At 42.0% G+C, this 17,500-nt stretch overlaps 2 protein-coding genes across 21 annotated transcripts in view; both read left to right on the top strand.

The window, feature by feature from the left end:
* The window catches only part of LOC127010051 (uncharacterized protein DDB_G0271670-like), a 56,841-nt gene extending 55,660 nt beyond the window's left edge, over positions 1-1,181 (top strand). For all 6 annotated transcript variants that reach the window (XM_050883788.1, XM_050883793.1, XM_050883789.1 and 3 more), the window contains one exon: positions 1-1,181. This exon is cut by the window's left edge and continues 2,383 nt beyond it. The gene's annotated coding sequence lies outside the window, so the exon portion shown is untranslated.
* A 2,967-nt stretch (positions 1,182-4,148) lies between these two features.
* LOC127010050 (protein archease-like) lies at positions 4,149-14,642 on the top strand. Of its 15 annotated transcripts, XM_050883785.1 has the most exons (4): positions 4,149-4,338; positions 5,412-5,631; positions 6,776-6,821; positions 9,312-10,881. In XM_050883785.1, exons 3-4 carry the CDS (start codon positions 6,796-6,798, stop codon positions 10,207-10,209), a joined length of 924 nt encoding a protein of 307 aa, XP_050739742.1. In that variant the 5' UTR covers positions 4,149-4,338; positions 5,412-5,631; positions 6,776-6,795; the 3' UTR covers positions 10,210-10,881. The 15 variants fall into 15 exon arrangements, with proteins under 15 accessions (XP_050739742.1, XP_050739744.1, XP_050739743.1 ...); XM_050883787.1 differs by lacking the exon at positions 5,412-5,631 and having other exon boundaries at positions 4,149-4,402; XM_050883775.1 differs by lacking the exons at positions 6,776-6,821; positions 9,312-10,881 and adding an exon at positions 12,181-14,642 and having other exon boundaries at positions 4,172-4,338.
* The last annotated feature ends 2,858 nt before the right edge of the window (positions 14,643-17,500 follow it).

Below are 17,500 nucleotides of genomic sequence, written 5' to 3'. Positions count from 1 at the left end.
AGGTGACAAAAGTGTGCATGGCTAGACAAATAAGTGAATGTAGTAAAAAGTCAAATAAGTTAGCAGCAACCATTGTACTTAAACTATATAGAAGAGAAAGGTTAAGTTAGGGGCATATGCAATAGCTACTTAAACTCTATACTTATAATAATACAACTCAGCTCATGCAAAGCTAGAAATACCAAATCCGTAACCAAATCAAAAGCCATGTTATGTATAAGTTAGTGAATGTCCGAATGTATGATGAAGACTTAATGAAATATGAATAATGTAAATAATAGACGAAAATTAGAGGAGGAATTATAATGTAGAATGTGTTTTATGTAAGATTGAAAGTAAGATTGAATAGATTGACTTACTGGAGATAGAAAGTTAATGATATGAAATTGTGATAATGAATAATGAAAATAAGCTTAGATATACATTGTGAATACTGAAGAAAAAATTAGAGGAATGTTTTTTTTTTTTTTATAATGAAAGAAAAATTGAAGAGTTTGACACACTGGAGATATAAAATTAATAGACAAAAATAATGAAAAAATAAGGTTAGATATATACATTGTTAATACTTAAGGAAATTAAGTGAGAAATTATAATGCAGAATGTTTTTTTTTATAATGAAAGAAAAATTGAATAGCTTAACTTACTGAATATATAAAATTAATAGACAAAAATAATGAGTGAATAAGGTTAGCTATACATTGTTAATACTTCAGAAAAAAATAGATGAGAAATTATAATATTGAATGATTTTTTATGAATAGTGAAAGTAAAATTGAGTGACTACATACAAATTAATTATCAAAGTATTCATATGTATTTTTTGTAGCAGATTTTATGTATATTTTCTCATTAATTGAATTTTTTTTGCTTTATTCATTTATATTTTCATTTATTTATTATTATTTTTTCCTTATTTATTTCCTTATTTTTTTATTTATTGTTTTGAGCTTTCGTCTTCACTATAAAAAAAGCACAGCGCAAAGATAAGAGAAGGGCACGTACACACACAAACACACACACACATGGTCACATACATACATACACCCATACATAAACAATTGTGTATATATATATCGACTGCATGTCTGTCTGTCTGTCTGTCTGTCTGTCTTATACACCGACTGACTGGTCTTGTGATATATGTATTAGCTGGTACTTTCTATACACATATTTGTTAACCTGTGTATTTTATTGCTTCAACCTCATCCTTTGTATAAGTTAGAGAAGGAAGGAAGGAAGGAAGGGGGAGATAGAGAGAAGAAGAGGGAGAGATAGGATGGAGAGAGGGAAGGAAGGAAGGAGAGAGGAAGGGAAGGAAGGAAGGAACGGGGAGAAAAAAAGGAAAGAAATAAGGAGGAGAGGAAAGGAAGGGAGAGAGAGAAAAGAAGGGAGAGAAAGGAAGGATGGAGAGAGGAAGGGAAGGAAGGAAGGAAGGAACGGGGAGAGAAATAAGGAAAGAAATGAAGGGAGGAGAGGAAGAGAAGGAAGGGAGAGAGAGAAAAGAAGGGAGAGAAAGGAAGGATGGAGAGTGGAAGGGAAGGAAGGAAGGAAGGAACGGGGAGAGAAATAAGGAAAGAAATGAAGGGAGGAGAGGAAGAGAAGGAAGGGAGAGAGAGAAAAGAAGGGAGAGAAAGGAAGGATGTAGAGTGGAAGGGAAGGAAGGAAGGAATGGAGAAAAGGAAGGAGGAGAAAGAAGAAGAAGGAAGGCGGGAGAGAAGAGGAATGGAGAAAAAAAAGGAAAGGAAGGAAGGAAGGGAAAGAAAAGTAAAGAACAGAAGGAAAGAGGAAGAGAAATAGAACATGACAAACCAGTGGGCAGGCCGTTTAGGGAGTGCAGCGAGGATGAGAGCGAGCAAGTATGATGTCATCCGTGAGGTTTGGAAGAGTGTGGCTGCCCCGAGCATTATGTATGGAATGGATGTGATGACATGGAATGACAGGGAGATAGAAAAATTGGAAGTGGGGCAGAATAGGGTAACAAGAATGGCACTGAATGCACCAAGGTTTGCAGCAGTAGAGGCTCTTAGGGGGGACATGGGATGGAGCACGTTTAGGGAAAGACTAGTGAAGGCAACCTTGAGATATAAAGTGAGACTGGAACAAATGGAGGATGCAAGATTAGCAAGGAAAGTATATTGTGGAGTATAAGAGATGGCAAATGGGCGAATAAATGCGGGCGAATGATAGACAGAAATGTTATGCTAAGTAGGGTCGTGTGGTCACGACCCGGACAAGGTCTCGACCCGGACAGTCTTGATTAACCAATGAACGATCGAGCCTAGGATGACGTCAGAGCTATGACGTATGAGGGAGGGCGGTCCTAACTAGACGCCATTTGCAAACCTCCCCGCCGACGCTCCGCTTGTAAGCATGGTAAGAATTTCGATTTTAAGAGGTCGCGATCTTAATTTTCGGCATCAGGATATATTGTGCCATGACCACGAATAAGGCGTGATCAACTTGTGATAAGTTTTGTTATGTAATATAGCCATATTGGCATAAAATCAGTGAGAATACGGTGTGCCTAAACAACAATGGACTCGTTTGGTGCCTGCTGACAAAATTATGCCGTGTTCTCGACTCGGACAATTTTGACAATTCATGCAAATTAAGTGTACTGAAAACAATTAAAAGTGAATGATTGCATAGTTCTTACAATTATAATGTATTATATGAGATAAAGCCATGGAAAAGGCTGAATGGGTGTTGCCACGGCTAAATATCGAGTGATTTTCGAAGTGTTTTATTGATGGAAGTGAATTATTTTAGCATTAATATGCCCCCATTAGTGTTTACTTCTCCAAATTGAAATATTTAACCTAGGCCAATTGTTTATATTTTTACGAATTTTAAAAATGATAGGTGGTCTCGACTCGGACAGTGACGTGATGTCCGAGTCGAGAACACGGAGGTATAAGGATTTTTTTTTTAAATGAATGACTCTGTCAATCACTCTTAACCAAAACCAATATTAATACTATATATTAACATACGAAAGAAAAAAGGCGTAGTTTAAGGAATTCAGTTTTTTTTATCATATATTTTTTATTACATTGATATTTTGCTACCAATTGTTTTATTCCACCTTTCAGTGTCATGTTCTGGATGTTCTAGTAAGAAAAATATAAACATTGGTGTAAGGTGTTTTGTGGACCAAAACATCCGTCCGGGTTGAGACACAACCCGTGGTCGAACACGCGGTCTCGACCCGACAGAGAATTCTGATTTTAAAACGGCTGTAAAACCAATACTATGATATCTACAGATATGAAACTCATAGCATAAGATGGGGAATTAGTTAAGCTTTCTTTTAAGCACAAAATCTCTCCTGTAGCTCAATAACTTTTTTTTTTATGAATATTATTCACTTTACTGTCCGGGTCGTGAACACATCACCCTAGGATAGACAGAATGTGTTTGAATGGAGAATAACAAACAGAAATGGAGAGGGGTTTGAGTGGGATGTAAGAAAGTGGAAGAATGTGATAGATATGGCAGTTAAAGATGAGGGATTGAGCAAGTGGAAGAATGAGATGGAAAGAAAGGAAACTCTCGACTGGTATAGGGAGAAAGAGGCCCCAAAGTGTGAGGTGTGGTATGGGGGAAGCCTGGGAGGTGATCTTTTCCGTGCTAGAGCGCAGTGTCTGGATGTGAATGCAAGGAACTATAGATGGTCTGAGTCCCGCAGCAAAGTGTGCCAGATGTGTGACAGGGGTATGGACGAGACTGTGCAGCATGTAAGAAGTATGACAGGGAGAGAACGAAGATGATATATGTGTTTCTGAGCGAGATGGGACGTGGAGTGAACGGGAGGACTGGGAGGGAGTGGATGGTGCTGGGGCTGGGGCTCAGTGGAGAGACGAGTGGACGAGTGATTGAGGCAGTGAAAGAGTTCTTGGAAGGCATGTGATTGATTGATTGATTGATAGTTTATTGTTGCAGGTAAACAACAAGGGAGAAGGGAGGAACATGCCATCCCAACCCCCAGGCAGGACAGAGTGTGGCGTGCAAGATGTAGGGAATGATATCTTGCCCCGAGAACATTGACTTCCCGCATGTTTTTTGTTTTCTTTTATAAACTATCAATCAATCACAGGAGCTGCCGATACAAAGGCCTGGCTGGGGAGAAATCCCGAGCCACCTGTGACATCAAGATCAAGATCAAGATCAAGACCGAGACCAAGATCCAAAAAGTAAACAAAGCCACGTGACAAACAGGTCTTGGGGAGGAGTTACATTTTTTCCTATTTTACTGCTGGCGTGCACACCTGGCCCCGCACACCTGTCACGCCTGGCTCTGCTGTACCCGTGGCCACCCGTGCAGCTGTATATGAGGTGTGTGGGCGTGCCGTGTGTTGAAATAGGTGTAAAAATGGTTTATCTCTCCTGTTCCGCTGACGTAAGCATTCTTCACTGATGTGCTTTGTTGTGTTTTTTGTTGGTCTCATTTTGTTGCTTGTTTTGGTTTGTTTTCTTGTTTTCTTTGTGTTGCCTTTGTGTTGAGAGGAGAAAACAAAGAGGAAGGAAAGAAGGGAGAGAGAAAAGTAAAGGATAGAAGGACAGAGGAAGAGAAATGGAACAAAATAAATAGGAAATGAGAGAGAGAGAAAAAGAAAGAGAAAGAGATGGAGGAAAAGACCGAGGACGTGCAGGGAGGGGCTGAGGTAGAGTTTCGGGTGTTATTGAGGAGGGCGGCCGACCAATTTTGAGGCTGACCGCTGCTTATGGACAATTTACAGTTTCACCCAACCAACGATTTTCTCACGTGGTTCATGTTTTTCTGGTGACATGTAGTGAATGGCATGATTTTGTACCTCATTTCTGTCACCTTTCTTCCATTTCTTCCTTTCCTCGTTCTTTTCCTCCATCTCTTTCTCTTCCATTTTCTCTCTCTCTCTCTCTCTCTCCTTTCCTCTTTATTTTCCTCCATTTTTCTTTCTTTTTCCTTCTTTCCTTTACTTTTCTCTTTCCCTTCCTTCCTTCCTTTCCTCTTTTTTTTCTCCTTTCCTCTTCCCTCCCGCCTTCCTTCTCCTTCTTCTTTCTCTTCCTTCCTTTTCTCCATACCTCTCTCTCTCCCTTCCTTCCTTTCCTTCCACTCTCCTTCCTTTCTCTCCTCCTCTTCTCTCTCTCCCTTCCTTCTCTTCCTCTCCTCCCTTCATTTCTTTCCTTATTTCTCTCCCCCTTCCATCACACTGAGCCACCCCCGCCGCCGCCCTGTCCCGTCCCACGCTGCGTATTTCCGCCGCCCCACACTGCATGATGAATAAATTTAACTATGCTAGCCTAACTTAACCTCTCTAACAAGGGGGGTCTTTTCCCACCTTGACCTGTTTTCTGGAATTCATTTTATACTGCACATCATTCAAGGACCTGAAAAGAATCCTTATTGCAAGTATTAACTTCACCAGAGTGCCCCATGGCTCAAGAATGGATTACCCAAGGATGCTAAGAGAAGTGGAAATCTGGCAACCTTCAAGAAAGTAATGGAGACTCACATTCACTAAATCCTACGACACTACAGACGTGAGGATTGAGGACAACTTTTGGTGCTAACATCAGTGTTATATTGTTGATGGCCCTGTGGAGTGCCGTGTTGGCATCGGAGCCCAGCCTGAAACCTCAGCAATGGTAATTAAACGTTTTTTCATACACTGCCTAAAGATTCAACAAGCAATCAGTATCTCACCAACAAGCGATCTGTGATGGAGTGCAATACAGCAGTGTGTTACATGTGCACAGAGCACTTCATATAGCGTAAAGGTCTCCATCGCTATGAGATGGGTGTACTTCCGGAATATTGGTAAAACTCTTGAACTACACATAATTCAAGATGGCTGACATGGCTACTACTCAACCCGTACTGACACTACAGTCGACATTGTTTCAAACTAACAGAACTCGACTAAAACTTAACTGATTCGCGCCGCAGACATGCCTAACCTAACCTAACTGAACCAAACCCTCCGAAGGAAAGTTTCACCCCCCCTTATCTCACACCTTATATCAAAAGTCATGTTCCCTGTTGACCCTCCCTCCCCTTCTCCTGCAGCTTCATCACTCACCCTAACTAACCTAACCTAACCCCTTGACACCCCTGCTGCTGTTCTGGTTGCTGTTTTGCCTATAAACAAGAAGCAATATTTACTGATGTGGGTGAGGGCAAAGAAGGAAAGAGAGATAGAGGCAATAAACTAGCTAACCTAACCTAACTCCTGGGCACTCTTTCCACCGTGCTAGTTGTCTATAAACAGAAAACAATATTAAAGTTTGTGGGTGAAGGTAAACAAAGGAAGAGGAACAGAGGCAGTAAACTAACTAACCTAACCTAACCCCAGGACACCCCTGCCACAGTGGTAGTTACCTAAAACAAGAGGCAACATTTTCCTTTGTGGGTGAGGGCAGAGAAAGAGGCACAGAAAGGCAGTAAACTAGCTAGAAGTCTGAGAGAAAAGAAATGAAGATGAGAAGATAGAAGAGTGCTGAGTCGTGCAGAGCTGTTTACGCTGAAAGGTGCTGAGTAGTCAATGACCGGTGATGTTTCAGAGCCCCGTCAGCCCAGCCCAAGGGGGAACGCACCTTCTGCCGACCACACCAGACCTGCACCGATGCAGCCCACAGACAGACCATAGGAAGGACAAGAGAAAGAAAGAATATAACGGAAATATCGAGGAGGCATGACAGTAGTGTGGAGTAATTAAGTGTGTGTGTGTGGGGGCCAGGACAGTGGTGTGTGGTATTGGTAGTGACGGTGGACATCTTTCTCACACCACAGGCGCCGGTGTGTGGGTGGCGATGGAAGGGGAAGACGGGAGGAAGAGGTGGAATGCTGCCGGGAAGCACAAGTGTGACCACTGTGGAAAATTTTTCACTTACAAAACCAACTTGTCAAAACACATAAATAACATACACTTATATGGTCCTTATCCATGCAGCGTCTGTGGCTGCGCTTACAGCACCAAAACGTGGCTTAAGAAACACGCATGTGGTAAGCAACACATGTGTGGAGAGGTGGGCTTCCTCAAACCTCTAAACTGCGAGGAGTGTGGCAGAGCCTTCTCAAAGCCCGAGTCCCTGGCCGCACACACCGCCGCACACTTCTTGCCCTCAGCGCTGACGTGCGACGTGTGCAACAAACACTTCACAGACAGATACGCACTCAAGCGGCACCTCAAGACACACAAAGCAGTAGAGAAATTTATGTGTGAGGAGTGTGGCCGCGAGTACTCACAGAAAGGCAACCTGAACCTGCACATTCGTTCCTGTCATGGGGGTGTGCCTCAGGTGAAGGCTGAGTGTGTGGAGGGGGCAGGAAGCGTGGATGAACCTCCTGACCCCCTTCAAGTTCACTCAACAGACGCGAGGAAGAACTACAAGTCAGCAAGTGTTGCGCGGAGACACGAGTGCAAGGAGTGCGGGCGGCGCTTCACCACCCGGTACATCCTCAAGAACCACCTGGCCACACACTCCAAGGAGAGGCCCTACGAGTGTGAGGTGTGCGGCAAGGCGTTCGCGAGGAAGGACTTATGCAGGAAACACACTAACATGCACTTTGCCCCGAGGGAGATGATCTGTGACCACTGCGGGAAGGGATTCTCAGACAAGGGGTGTCTGCGGCAGCACATCCTGACGCACCTTCCGAAGCAGCACAGGTGTGAGGGGTGCGGCAAGGAGTTCATCATGAAGGCTTCCCTGCAGAGCCACCTTCGTAAAAATGTCCACAACTGCAAGAAGAATCCCTGACTGTGTGGAGCGGCGCAGACCATTGAGTGAAGGTGCTGTAGGGTGTTCATAGCAAGCGTTAAGACAAGTGCCAAGTGGATGCCTGGCCTAATAAGTGTCTGGGAGAGTAAGGGAGAGAATGAAGGCTTGTGGGAAGACCTGTGAAAGTGTGTTAGGCATGGGACAGTGTGTGGGTGAGGCTGTTCAGCTCACTCCCAATGCAGCAGAGAAATTCATTGGGATCTTTAGAGGAGTAGACCATTTTTGCACTGACCCATTGTGCAGGGAGCTTGTTCCAGTGGTGGATGGGGGACAGTGCGAGCGTGGGGAAGACTTGGGCTGCTTCTCACTGTTGTGTTCTTAATGTATAAAAGACAATACATTACATAGGAAAGAGTTCTTGTTATGCCAGTACCATGGGGAGGTTTGTCTTAAAAAAAAAAGAAAAAAAGAGAGGGAAACTAAAAACATTGAAAGACAGAAAAAAAGAGAAAAACTAAATCAATACAGTCGTTGTGGCTTTGTGAGATCATCAGTTAAATAAACAAAAGTTGAACCCCCCCAAAAAAACATGAAATTGAAAACCAAAAGAAATGAAAAAAAAAAAAAAAAAAAGATATGTATTGGGTCTAAGTATTCATAGCGTCAACTTGTGCCTTTCTGTGCCTTAGCCTTCGGTAAATAAAGCAGTATTAATTATTTGTGCTGTGTTATAATCTCCTAACACGACGATGCTTGAAAACTGTCCTTGTCTTGTGGCGGGGCTCAAACCTATGGCCACGCAGTCACCATGCCTACACAGTGACCACTCAGCCACCACCTCCGCTAGGGTCGAGGAAGGAGAGAGAGAGAGAGAGAGAGAGAGAGAGAGAGAGAGAGAGAGCAGGCAGGCATAACTCTAGTAAACCTGTGAAGCGTAATATGGGTCGATAGAAAGATAGATTAGTAAACAGATAGATAGATCGATAGACTGTTGAAGAGCTCGCCCGAGAAAGGGGTGAAAGACTGTCGATGTTGGTCAACTCTTGCATAAGTAACCTGCTAATGGGGCTATTACACTGGGCAAATTTTCCGTGGATCTTCACTCAAACCACAATTTCCGCTGGCGTGGTTTTCAACTTCCTGTGGTTTTCTGACGTGTCCACAATCATCCAAAGCCACGGTAGATTTCACCGAAGGACGACGGTATTACTCACCATCATCATCAGCAACAATAACAAGAAACAAATGAGAACCACACCAGCGGAAATCGTGGTTTGACTGAAGATCCTTTGAAAATTTGCCCAGTGTAAATTTAGCCCCTTTACCAGGTCACCCCTTAGTAAAGTGTGTGTGTGTGTGTGCGGGGCAGTGGGTGGGTAGGTGGGGGGTGGGGGGGGGCATGACAGTAGTGTGGAGTAATTAAGTGTGTGTGTGCGGGGCAGTGGGGGGGGGGTGGGGGGGGGGCATGACAGTAGTGTGGAGTAATTAAGTGTGTGTGTGGGGTCCAGGACAGTGGTGTGTGGTATTGGTAGTGACGGTGGACATCTTTCTCACACCACAGGCGCCGGTGCGTGGGTGGCGATGGAAGGGGAAGACGGGAGGAAGAGGTGGAATGCTGCCGGGAAGTACAAGTGTGACCACTGTGGAAAATTTTTCACTAACAAAGCCAGCTTGTCAAAACACATAAATAACATACACTTATATGGTCCTTATCCGTGCAGCGTCTGTGGCCGCGCTTACAGCACCAAAACGTGGCTTAAGAAACATGCATGTGGTAAGCAACACATGTGTGGAGAGGTGGGCTTCCTCAAACCTCTAAACTGCGAGGAGTGCGGCAGAGCCTTCTCAAAGCCCGAGTCCCTGGCCGCACACACCGCCGCACACTTCTTGCCCTCAGCGCTGAGGTGTGACGTGTGCAACAAGATTTTCACTGACAAAACTAAACTCAAGCAGCACCTCAGGACGCACGATGTAGTGACGAAGTTTGTGTGTGAGGAGTGTGGGTGCAAGTACTCACAGAAAGAATACCTGAACCAGCATATTCGCTCCCGTCATGGCGATACAGAAGGGACAGGAAGCGTGGACGCACCTCCTGACCCCCCTCAAGTTCTCTCAACAAACGCGAGGAAGAACTGCAAGTCAGCAAGTGTTGTGCGGAGACACGAGTGCAAGGAGTGCGGGCGGCGCTTCACCACCCGGTACATCCTCAAGAACCACCTGACCACACACTTCAAGGAGAGGCCCTACGAGTGTGAGGTGTGCGGCAAGGCGTTCACGAGGAAGGACTTATGCAGGAAACACACTAACATGCACTTTGCCCCGAGGGAGATGATCTGTGACCACTGCGGGAGGGGATTCTCAGACAAGGGGTATCTGCGGCAACACATCCTGACGCACCTTCCGAAGCAGCACAGGTGTGAGGGGTGCGGCAAGGAGTTCATCATGAAAGCCTCCCTGCTGAGCCACCTTCGTAAAAATGTCCACAACTGCAAGAAGAATCCCTGACTGTGGAGCGCCGCAGACCATCGAGTGAAGGTGCTGTAGGGTGTTCATAGCAAGCGTTAAGACAAGTGCCAAGTGGATGCCTGGCCTAATAAGTGTCTGGGAGAGTAAGGGAGAGAGTGAAGGCTTGTGGGAAGACCTGTGAAAGTGTGATAGGTATGGGTTAGGTTAGGTTAGGATGCCTGGCCTAATAAGTGTCTGGGAGAGTAAGGGAGAGAGTGAAGGCTTGTGGGAAGACCTGTGAAAGTGTGTTAGGTATTGGACAGTGTGTGGGTGAGGTTACGATACTGGTGAACTCTTGCATTAGGAACTGGATGACACAGGGAGGAGAGATTATACATATATCGAAAGGGTGAGAGAGTTATGACACTGGTGAACTCTTGCATTAGGAATTGGACAACACAGGAAGGAGAGATTATACATATATTGAAAGGGTGAAAGAGTTACGATACTGGTGAACTCTTGCATTAGGAATTGGACAACACAGGAAGGAGAGATTATACATACATCGAAAGGGTGAAAGAGTTATGATACTGGTGAACTCTTGCATTAGGAACTGGACAACACAGGAAGGAGAGATTATACATATATCGAAAGGGTGAAAGAGTTATGATACTGGTGAACTCTTGCATTAGGAATTGGACAACACAGGAAGGAGGAAAGAGAAATATTAAGGGCAAAAGTTAGTGGTGAAAAATATGAAAGAGTAAATTTTTGGGGCATCTTGCATTATATTGTTGGACCGCACAGTGATGAGCTTGAAATGGGGTGTTAGTGCATGTGTCCTTTAATTTTTGTCTTCTTTTTCTTCCTTTTTTTGTGTCTTGTTCTTGTTACTCTTGTTTTTCATTGTCTTTGTTTTCTTCATTATTGTCTTGTTTTTTCTTCTTTTTCTGCCTCTTTCCTAATTTTCTTCATATTTTCTTCTTTGTCTTCATCTTTCTTCTTTGTCTTTTTCGTTTTCTTCGTTGTCTTCTTCATCTTTTTCTTCTTTGTCTTCTTCATTTTCTTCTTTGTCTTCATCCTTTTCTTCTTTGTCTTCATCTTTTTCTTCTTCATTTTCTTCTTTGTCTTCATCTTTTCTTCTTTGTCTTCATATTTTCTTCTTTGTCTTCATCCTTTTCTTCTTTGTCTTCATCATTTCTTCTTTATCCCTTTCTTCTTGTTCATCATCTGTCTTCTGCTTCTTTTTCTTCATTTTCTTCATCTTTTTCTTCTTTGCAATACTATTCTTGATGATGTTTTTCTTCTTTAATAATCTTTCTAGCTATAAGACGCCATTACTATTATTATTATTATTATTATTATTATTATTATTATTATTATTATTATTGTAGATTAAAGTTTGAATCAATTTATACATTACCTTGAAAATAGTTCTTGCAATTGCTCTTCTCTAATTAGATTTAAATGCTGTTATATATATCAAGGAATTCAAGTTTGTTCGTATAGTAATTTTGTCTCCATTCCTCCTCCTCCTCCTCCTCTTCTTCCTTCTCTTTCTCTTCTCTCTTCCTTTTCTTCTTCTGGTTATTTTTGTTCCTCCTCTTCCTTTTCTTCACCTACTTTTTTCCCTCTTCTCTCCTCCTCCTCCTCCTCCTTTTCCTTCTTTCTCTTCTCTTTTTTTCTCTCTTCGTTTTCTTCTTCTTCCGGTTCTTTTTCTTCCTCCCTCCCTCCCTCCTTCACTCTCTCTCTCTCTCTCTCTCTCTCTCTCTCTCTCTCTCTCTCTCTCTCTCTCTCTCTCTCTCTCTCTCTCTCTCTCTCTCTCTCTCTCTCTCTCTCTCTTCTCTCTCTCTCTCTCTCTCTCTCTCTCTCTCTCTCCTCTCTCTTTCTCTCTCTCTCCTCTGTCCATTTTTCCTCCTTCCCTTTCTCTTCTATTTCCATTCTTTTCTCTTATCCTCTCTCTTTCTTTCCTCCTCCTCCCTCTTCCTTCCTCTCCTTTCTCTCTTCTTCCCTCTCTTGAAACCTTAACAGAGAAAGAGAACGGAAGGGAGAGAAGAAGGGAACCAGGAGATAAACGGTGGGAGAGGAAGAGAATTAAGATGATGAGAAGAGAAAGAAAGAAGAAGTAGAAGTTGAGAGAAGCAACCAAAAAAAAAACAACAAAAAAAAAACCCCTCAACCTGAAACCAAAATGTGGGGCGAGGACGCGGACGCAGAAATCACCCATGCGACCCCAGACGAGGCAGCGACCATCCCCGAGGTCAAATACGAGTACCTTGACCACCCTGCAGACGTCCAAATCCACGCCTGGGGGTCGCGACTACGGGAGGCTTACGAACAGGCCGCCATGGGAATGTTCGGGTATATGACGGATTTGGAAACGGTGGATATCGAGGAGGTGCGTGAGGTGGAGGCCGAGGCGGAAGATCTTGAGGGTCTCCTGTTCCACTTTCTTGACGAGTGTTTGTTTGTGTTTTCGTGTGAGCCGTTCTTCGTCGCTCGGAAGGTGGAGATTACGGAGTGGGTGGCAGATGGTGAAGAGGAGGTGGAAGAAGGTAAAGGAGAGGTAGAGGAAGGGAAAGGAGGAGAAAAGAGTGAGGATTCTAAAGGAGAGGAAGGGAAAGAAAGTAAGGAAAAGGAAGGGAAGGAAGAAAAAGTAGATAAAAGTGAAGAAAAGGAAGAAAAGCAAGAAAAATCAGCAGAGAGAGGGAAAGAAGGAGAGGAAAGGAAGGAAGGGAAAGGAGAGAAAGAAGAAAGAAAAGATGAGGAAGAAGGGAAAGGAGAGAAAGAAGAAAGAAAAGACGAGGAAGAAGGAAAAGACATAGAAAAAACAAAGAAAGGGAAAGGAGAGAAAGAGGAACCGATGGAAGAAGAAGAAGGAGACAACGAAGAAGGAAGAGGAGGAGGTGACACAGACCGCGGAGGGACCGGAGGCGAGGGAACAAGTGGAGCTGAAGGGCATGGTGGTTACGGAGGCACCGATAGTGGAAGCCGAGTGTACAGAATCCGCGCCAAGCTCTTCGGGGAGGAATTCCAACTCGGCAAACACCCCCAAGGAACAGAGGTCAAAGCCATTACGTACGCCAGCATGCAGGTCTATAGCAAGCCCGGCCAGCATGAGGTGTTTGTGATTATTGACATTTGAAGGGACGGATGAAAACAAGCCTCCAGTTTTGCAGCTCCTTAGAAGTGAAAAATATTAGGAATTAGTTGATCAAAATTGTTTACAGAGAGAGAAAGCTTGAAGTGTTTGTGATTATTGACATTTGAAGACAGATGAAAACAGCCTCCAGTTTTGCAGCTCCTTAGAAGTGAAAAATATTAGGAATTAGTTGATCAAAATTGTTTACAGAGAGAGAAAGCTTGAAGTGTTTGTGATTGTTGATATTTGAAGGGACGGATGAAAACAGGCCTCCAGTGTTGCAAATCCTTAGAAGTGAAAAATGTTAAGGAATTAATTGTTCAAAATTCCTTAGAGAGAGAGAGAGAGAGAGAGAGAGAGATACTGATACTCTCCTCTTAAAAGGCCTTACTAATATATAGGAAAGATTTCTATGTGAACGATAAAAAGTACATATTTGTTGATTCAGGAAAATATCTGTGTCGAGAAGTATAGATATTTTGTTGATTGAAGTAGAAAATTGTTTTGATAAGTAAAAGTTTGTATTGATTGAAGTGAAAATTTGTGTTAAGTAAAATGTTTGCCTTGTTTTGAATAGAGATTTGTGTTGAGTGAAGTGAAAAGTGCGATGCCAGATTTTAAGGAAAGGAAAATGTATGTAGGAGTGTGGTCAAATAAGTGTTAACCCAGTAGCAGTGACGGGCCAAATTTGTGGCTTTACCGTGTAGCAGCGACGGGTCAAATTTGTGGCTTTACCGTGTAGCAGCGACGGGCCAAATTTGTGGCTTTACCGTGTAGCAGCGACGGGCCAAATTTGTGGCTTTACCGTGTAGCAATGACGGGCCAAATTTGTGGCTTTACCGTGTAGCAGTGACGGGCCAAATTTGTGGCTTTACCGTGTAGCAGCGACGGGCCAAATTTGTGGCTTTACCGTGTACCAGCGACGGGCCAAATTTGTGGCTTTACCGTGTAGCAGTGACGGGCCAGATTTGTGGCTTTACCGTGTAGCAGTGACGGGCCAGATTTGTGGCTTTACCGTGTAGCAGTGACGGGCCAAATTTGTGGCTTTATCGTGTACCAGCGACGGGCCAAATTTGTGCCATGATATAAACCCCAAAAATAGATGATGCATAAACTTATCATAAATGCGTTGATATATATTATGAAATGGTTTGTGTGAGTGATGATTTTTTCTCATTATTCTCGCTTAGAGGGAAGGACCTTTAAGAAACATGATCCCCGCTGCTACCGGGTTAAGTGTTAAGTGACCGTTAGGTTTCTCACGGTGAGGAAGCTAACGGTTACTGCGGCTTCTCACTTAACACTTAACACTTATTTGCCCACACTTTCGACTCCTACATACATTTTCCTTTCTGTGCAAAAATCTGGCATTGCAAAAGTTGTGTTAAGTAAAGTGTCTGATTGTGTTAAGTCAAAATTTGTCTTGATTGAAAAGGAAAATTGTTGGTGAGATTTTTCATAATTATCAATGCAATAAAATATGATAACAGTTCATAAGTCGCCTATTACCTCCTTCGTTAATAAGAATTAAGAGTGAAAATATTAGTTAGATAGTTAGATAAATAGATAGATAGATAGATAGACAGATAGGTGGTTTGACAATAAATTATTAGAGAAAGGAAGAAAAAGAACCAGAAGAAAAAAGAAAGGAAGAGAGAAAGAGAAGAGAAAGAAGGAAGAGGAGGAGGAGGAGAAGAGGAAAAAGTAGGTGAAGAAAAGGAAGAGGAGGAGGAGGAAGAAAAATAACCAGAAGAAGAGAGAAAGAAGGAAGAGGAGAAGAGGAAAAGGTAGGTGAAGAAAAGGAGGAGGAGGCAGAGGAGGAGGAAAAATAACCAGAAGAAGAAAAAAAGGAAGAGAAAGAAGGAAGAGGAGAAGAGAAATAAAGGAGAAAACATGAAGAGAAAAATTAAAAAGAGAAAACATTGAATAGATAAGCTGAGAAGAAAATATTAGTGCCCAGAATTGCAACAAAAATTAAAAATACAAATAGAAAACAATTAAAAAGTAGAAATATTGAAATAGCTAGTTATATAAATAGCAGATGAAGTGAAAATATTGAATAGATAAGCTGAGAAGAAAATATTAGTGCCCAGAATTGCAACAAAAATTAAAAATACAAATAGAAAACAATTAAAAAGTAGAAATATTGAAATAGCTAGTTATATAAATAGCAAATGAAGTGAAAGTATTACATAGATGAGTTGAGAAGAAATTATTAGTGCCCAGAATTGCAACAAAAAATACAAATACAAATAGAAAACAATTAAAAAGTAGAAATATTGAAATAGCTAGTTATATAAATAGCAAATGAAGTGAAAATATTGAATAGATTAGCTGAGAAGAAAATATGGGCCGTATTCTAAGACACTCTTGCTCCTAACATCAAGTATTTATAAAGGTCAAAGGGGGAGGCAAATGAGTTCAAATGTGTGTTTCCTTAGGTTCATGGTACAGAAGAAGGGACAAACTACCTCCAGGGTCTAAAAACTACTCCTGGAAATGCCCGAAAGTCCTAGGAAAGCCTTGTCAAATAGGCGAACTTCAGCGGCAGAATGTTTAGTAATGCAGCCCTATTAGTGCCCAGATGAAAAACACCAATAGTTAAGAATTAAAAAGTAGAAACATGACATGGATAGAGAGTTGAAGAGCAAATGAAGGAAAATATTAGACGGTTTGAAAAGAAATTATTAGTCCTGGGAATAGAAACAAAAATTAAAAATACAAATAGAACAGGATGAAAAAGTAGAAATATTGAAATAGATAGTTATATAAATAGATAGATAGATAGGTAGACAAAAAATTATTAGAGAGAGGAAGAAAAATAACCAGGAGACAACTTTATATTAGGTAAGAATTAAAAAAAAATTAACTTGAAAATATTAAAAGCTAAAAAAATTCATTGCTTCCATAATAATAATAATAATAATAATGATGATGATGATGATGATGATACTACAGGTAATGGAGGAAGAAGAAGTCTCGGATGGAGGAAAGAAGATGAAACTGGAGGAAATCACGTCACGGAGGAGTTTTTTATCTCCACCGGTGAAGAAACTCCTCCAGAGGGCCGCTCTTCCTCCTTCCTCCTCCTCCTCCTCCTCCTCCTCCTCCTCCTGGGTTTCCTCCGATGGCGAGATCAATTGGAGGAAGATCGAGGAGGTTCTGGCAGGTGAGACGCACACACACACACACACACACACACACACACACACATTCTACCTCTACTAATTTTTTGTTTGTTTGTTTGTTTGTTTGTTTGTTGTTGAGATTTACTTTTTTTTGTATTTTTATTTATTTTTTCTAACTCATGCGACAGTACTTTTTGTTGCTGGTGTACAAATTTGTTCTTTTTTTCTTCATTTCCTTTTTTTTTAACTTTATTTTTCATTTTTTCATCTATTTTATTTTTGACATTTTTTCTTCAATTTTCTTTTTTCTTTTTTTTCAATTATTTTTTTACTTTTTCTTATTTTTCTCCCTTTTTTCACTTTCTTCATTTCTTCTTCCTTTGTTTATTTTACTCTTTTTTCCTTCAATTATTATTTTTTTTTTTTTTCAATTATTTTTATTTTTATTTTTCTCTTTTTTTTCCTTTACTTCATTTCTTCTTTCCTTCCTTCACTCCATTCCTCCTTCCTTTACTCCATTCCTCCTTCCTTCCTTTACTCTATTCCTCCTTCCTTCCTTCCTTCATTTACTTACTTCCTTACTCCTCCATTTACTCCATTTTCTCTCCTTTATCAACTTTCTCCTTCCTTCATTTCCTTTATTCTTTTCTCCGCAGGTGTGTCGGGGGAGGTGTGGGGGGAGGCGTGGTATGGGGGGGCGGTGGAGGCCCTGTCCCCCCTCCTACCCCAGTGCCAGGCGGTCGTATTGGGGGGGGCCGACACCCTCACGCCCCACCTGGCTTGGATGATGCAGGTGAGAGAGAGAGAGAGAGAGAGAGAGAGAGAGAGAGAGAGAGAGAGATACTGATACTCTCCTCTTAAAAGCCTTACTAATATATAGGAAAGATTTCTATGTGAACGATAAAAAGTAAATATTTGTTGATTGAAGAAAATATCTGTGTCGAGAAGTATAGATATTTTGTTGATTGAAGTAATTTATAAGGTCATGTTTGGAAGAGAGGAAGAAAAAGGAGAAGGAGGAAGAGGAGGAAAAAAGGAAGGAGGAGAAGGAGAAAAAGATTAAAATTTTGCATCATATATT

Source organism: Eriocheir sinensis, chromosome 42, assembly GCF_024679095.1.
Source record: "Eriocheir sinensis breed Jianghai 21 chromosome 42, ASM2467909v1, whole genome shotgun sequence".
NCBI classification, from domain to species: domain Eukaryota; kingdom Metazoa; phylum Arthropoda; class Malacostraca; order Decapoda; family Varunidae; genus Eriocheir; species Eriocheir sinensis.
This window is presented reverse-complemented; position numbering and strand designations above follow the sequence as displayed.

Bases quoted from the DNA above. Each gene is read 5' to 3' on its own strand.
- LOC127010050 (XM_050883772.1), top strand. From the start codon at position 12,341: ATGTGGGGCGAGGACGCGGACGCAGAAATCACCCATGCGACCCCAGAC.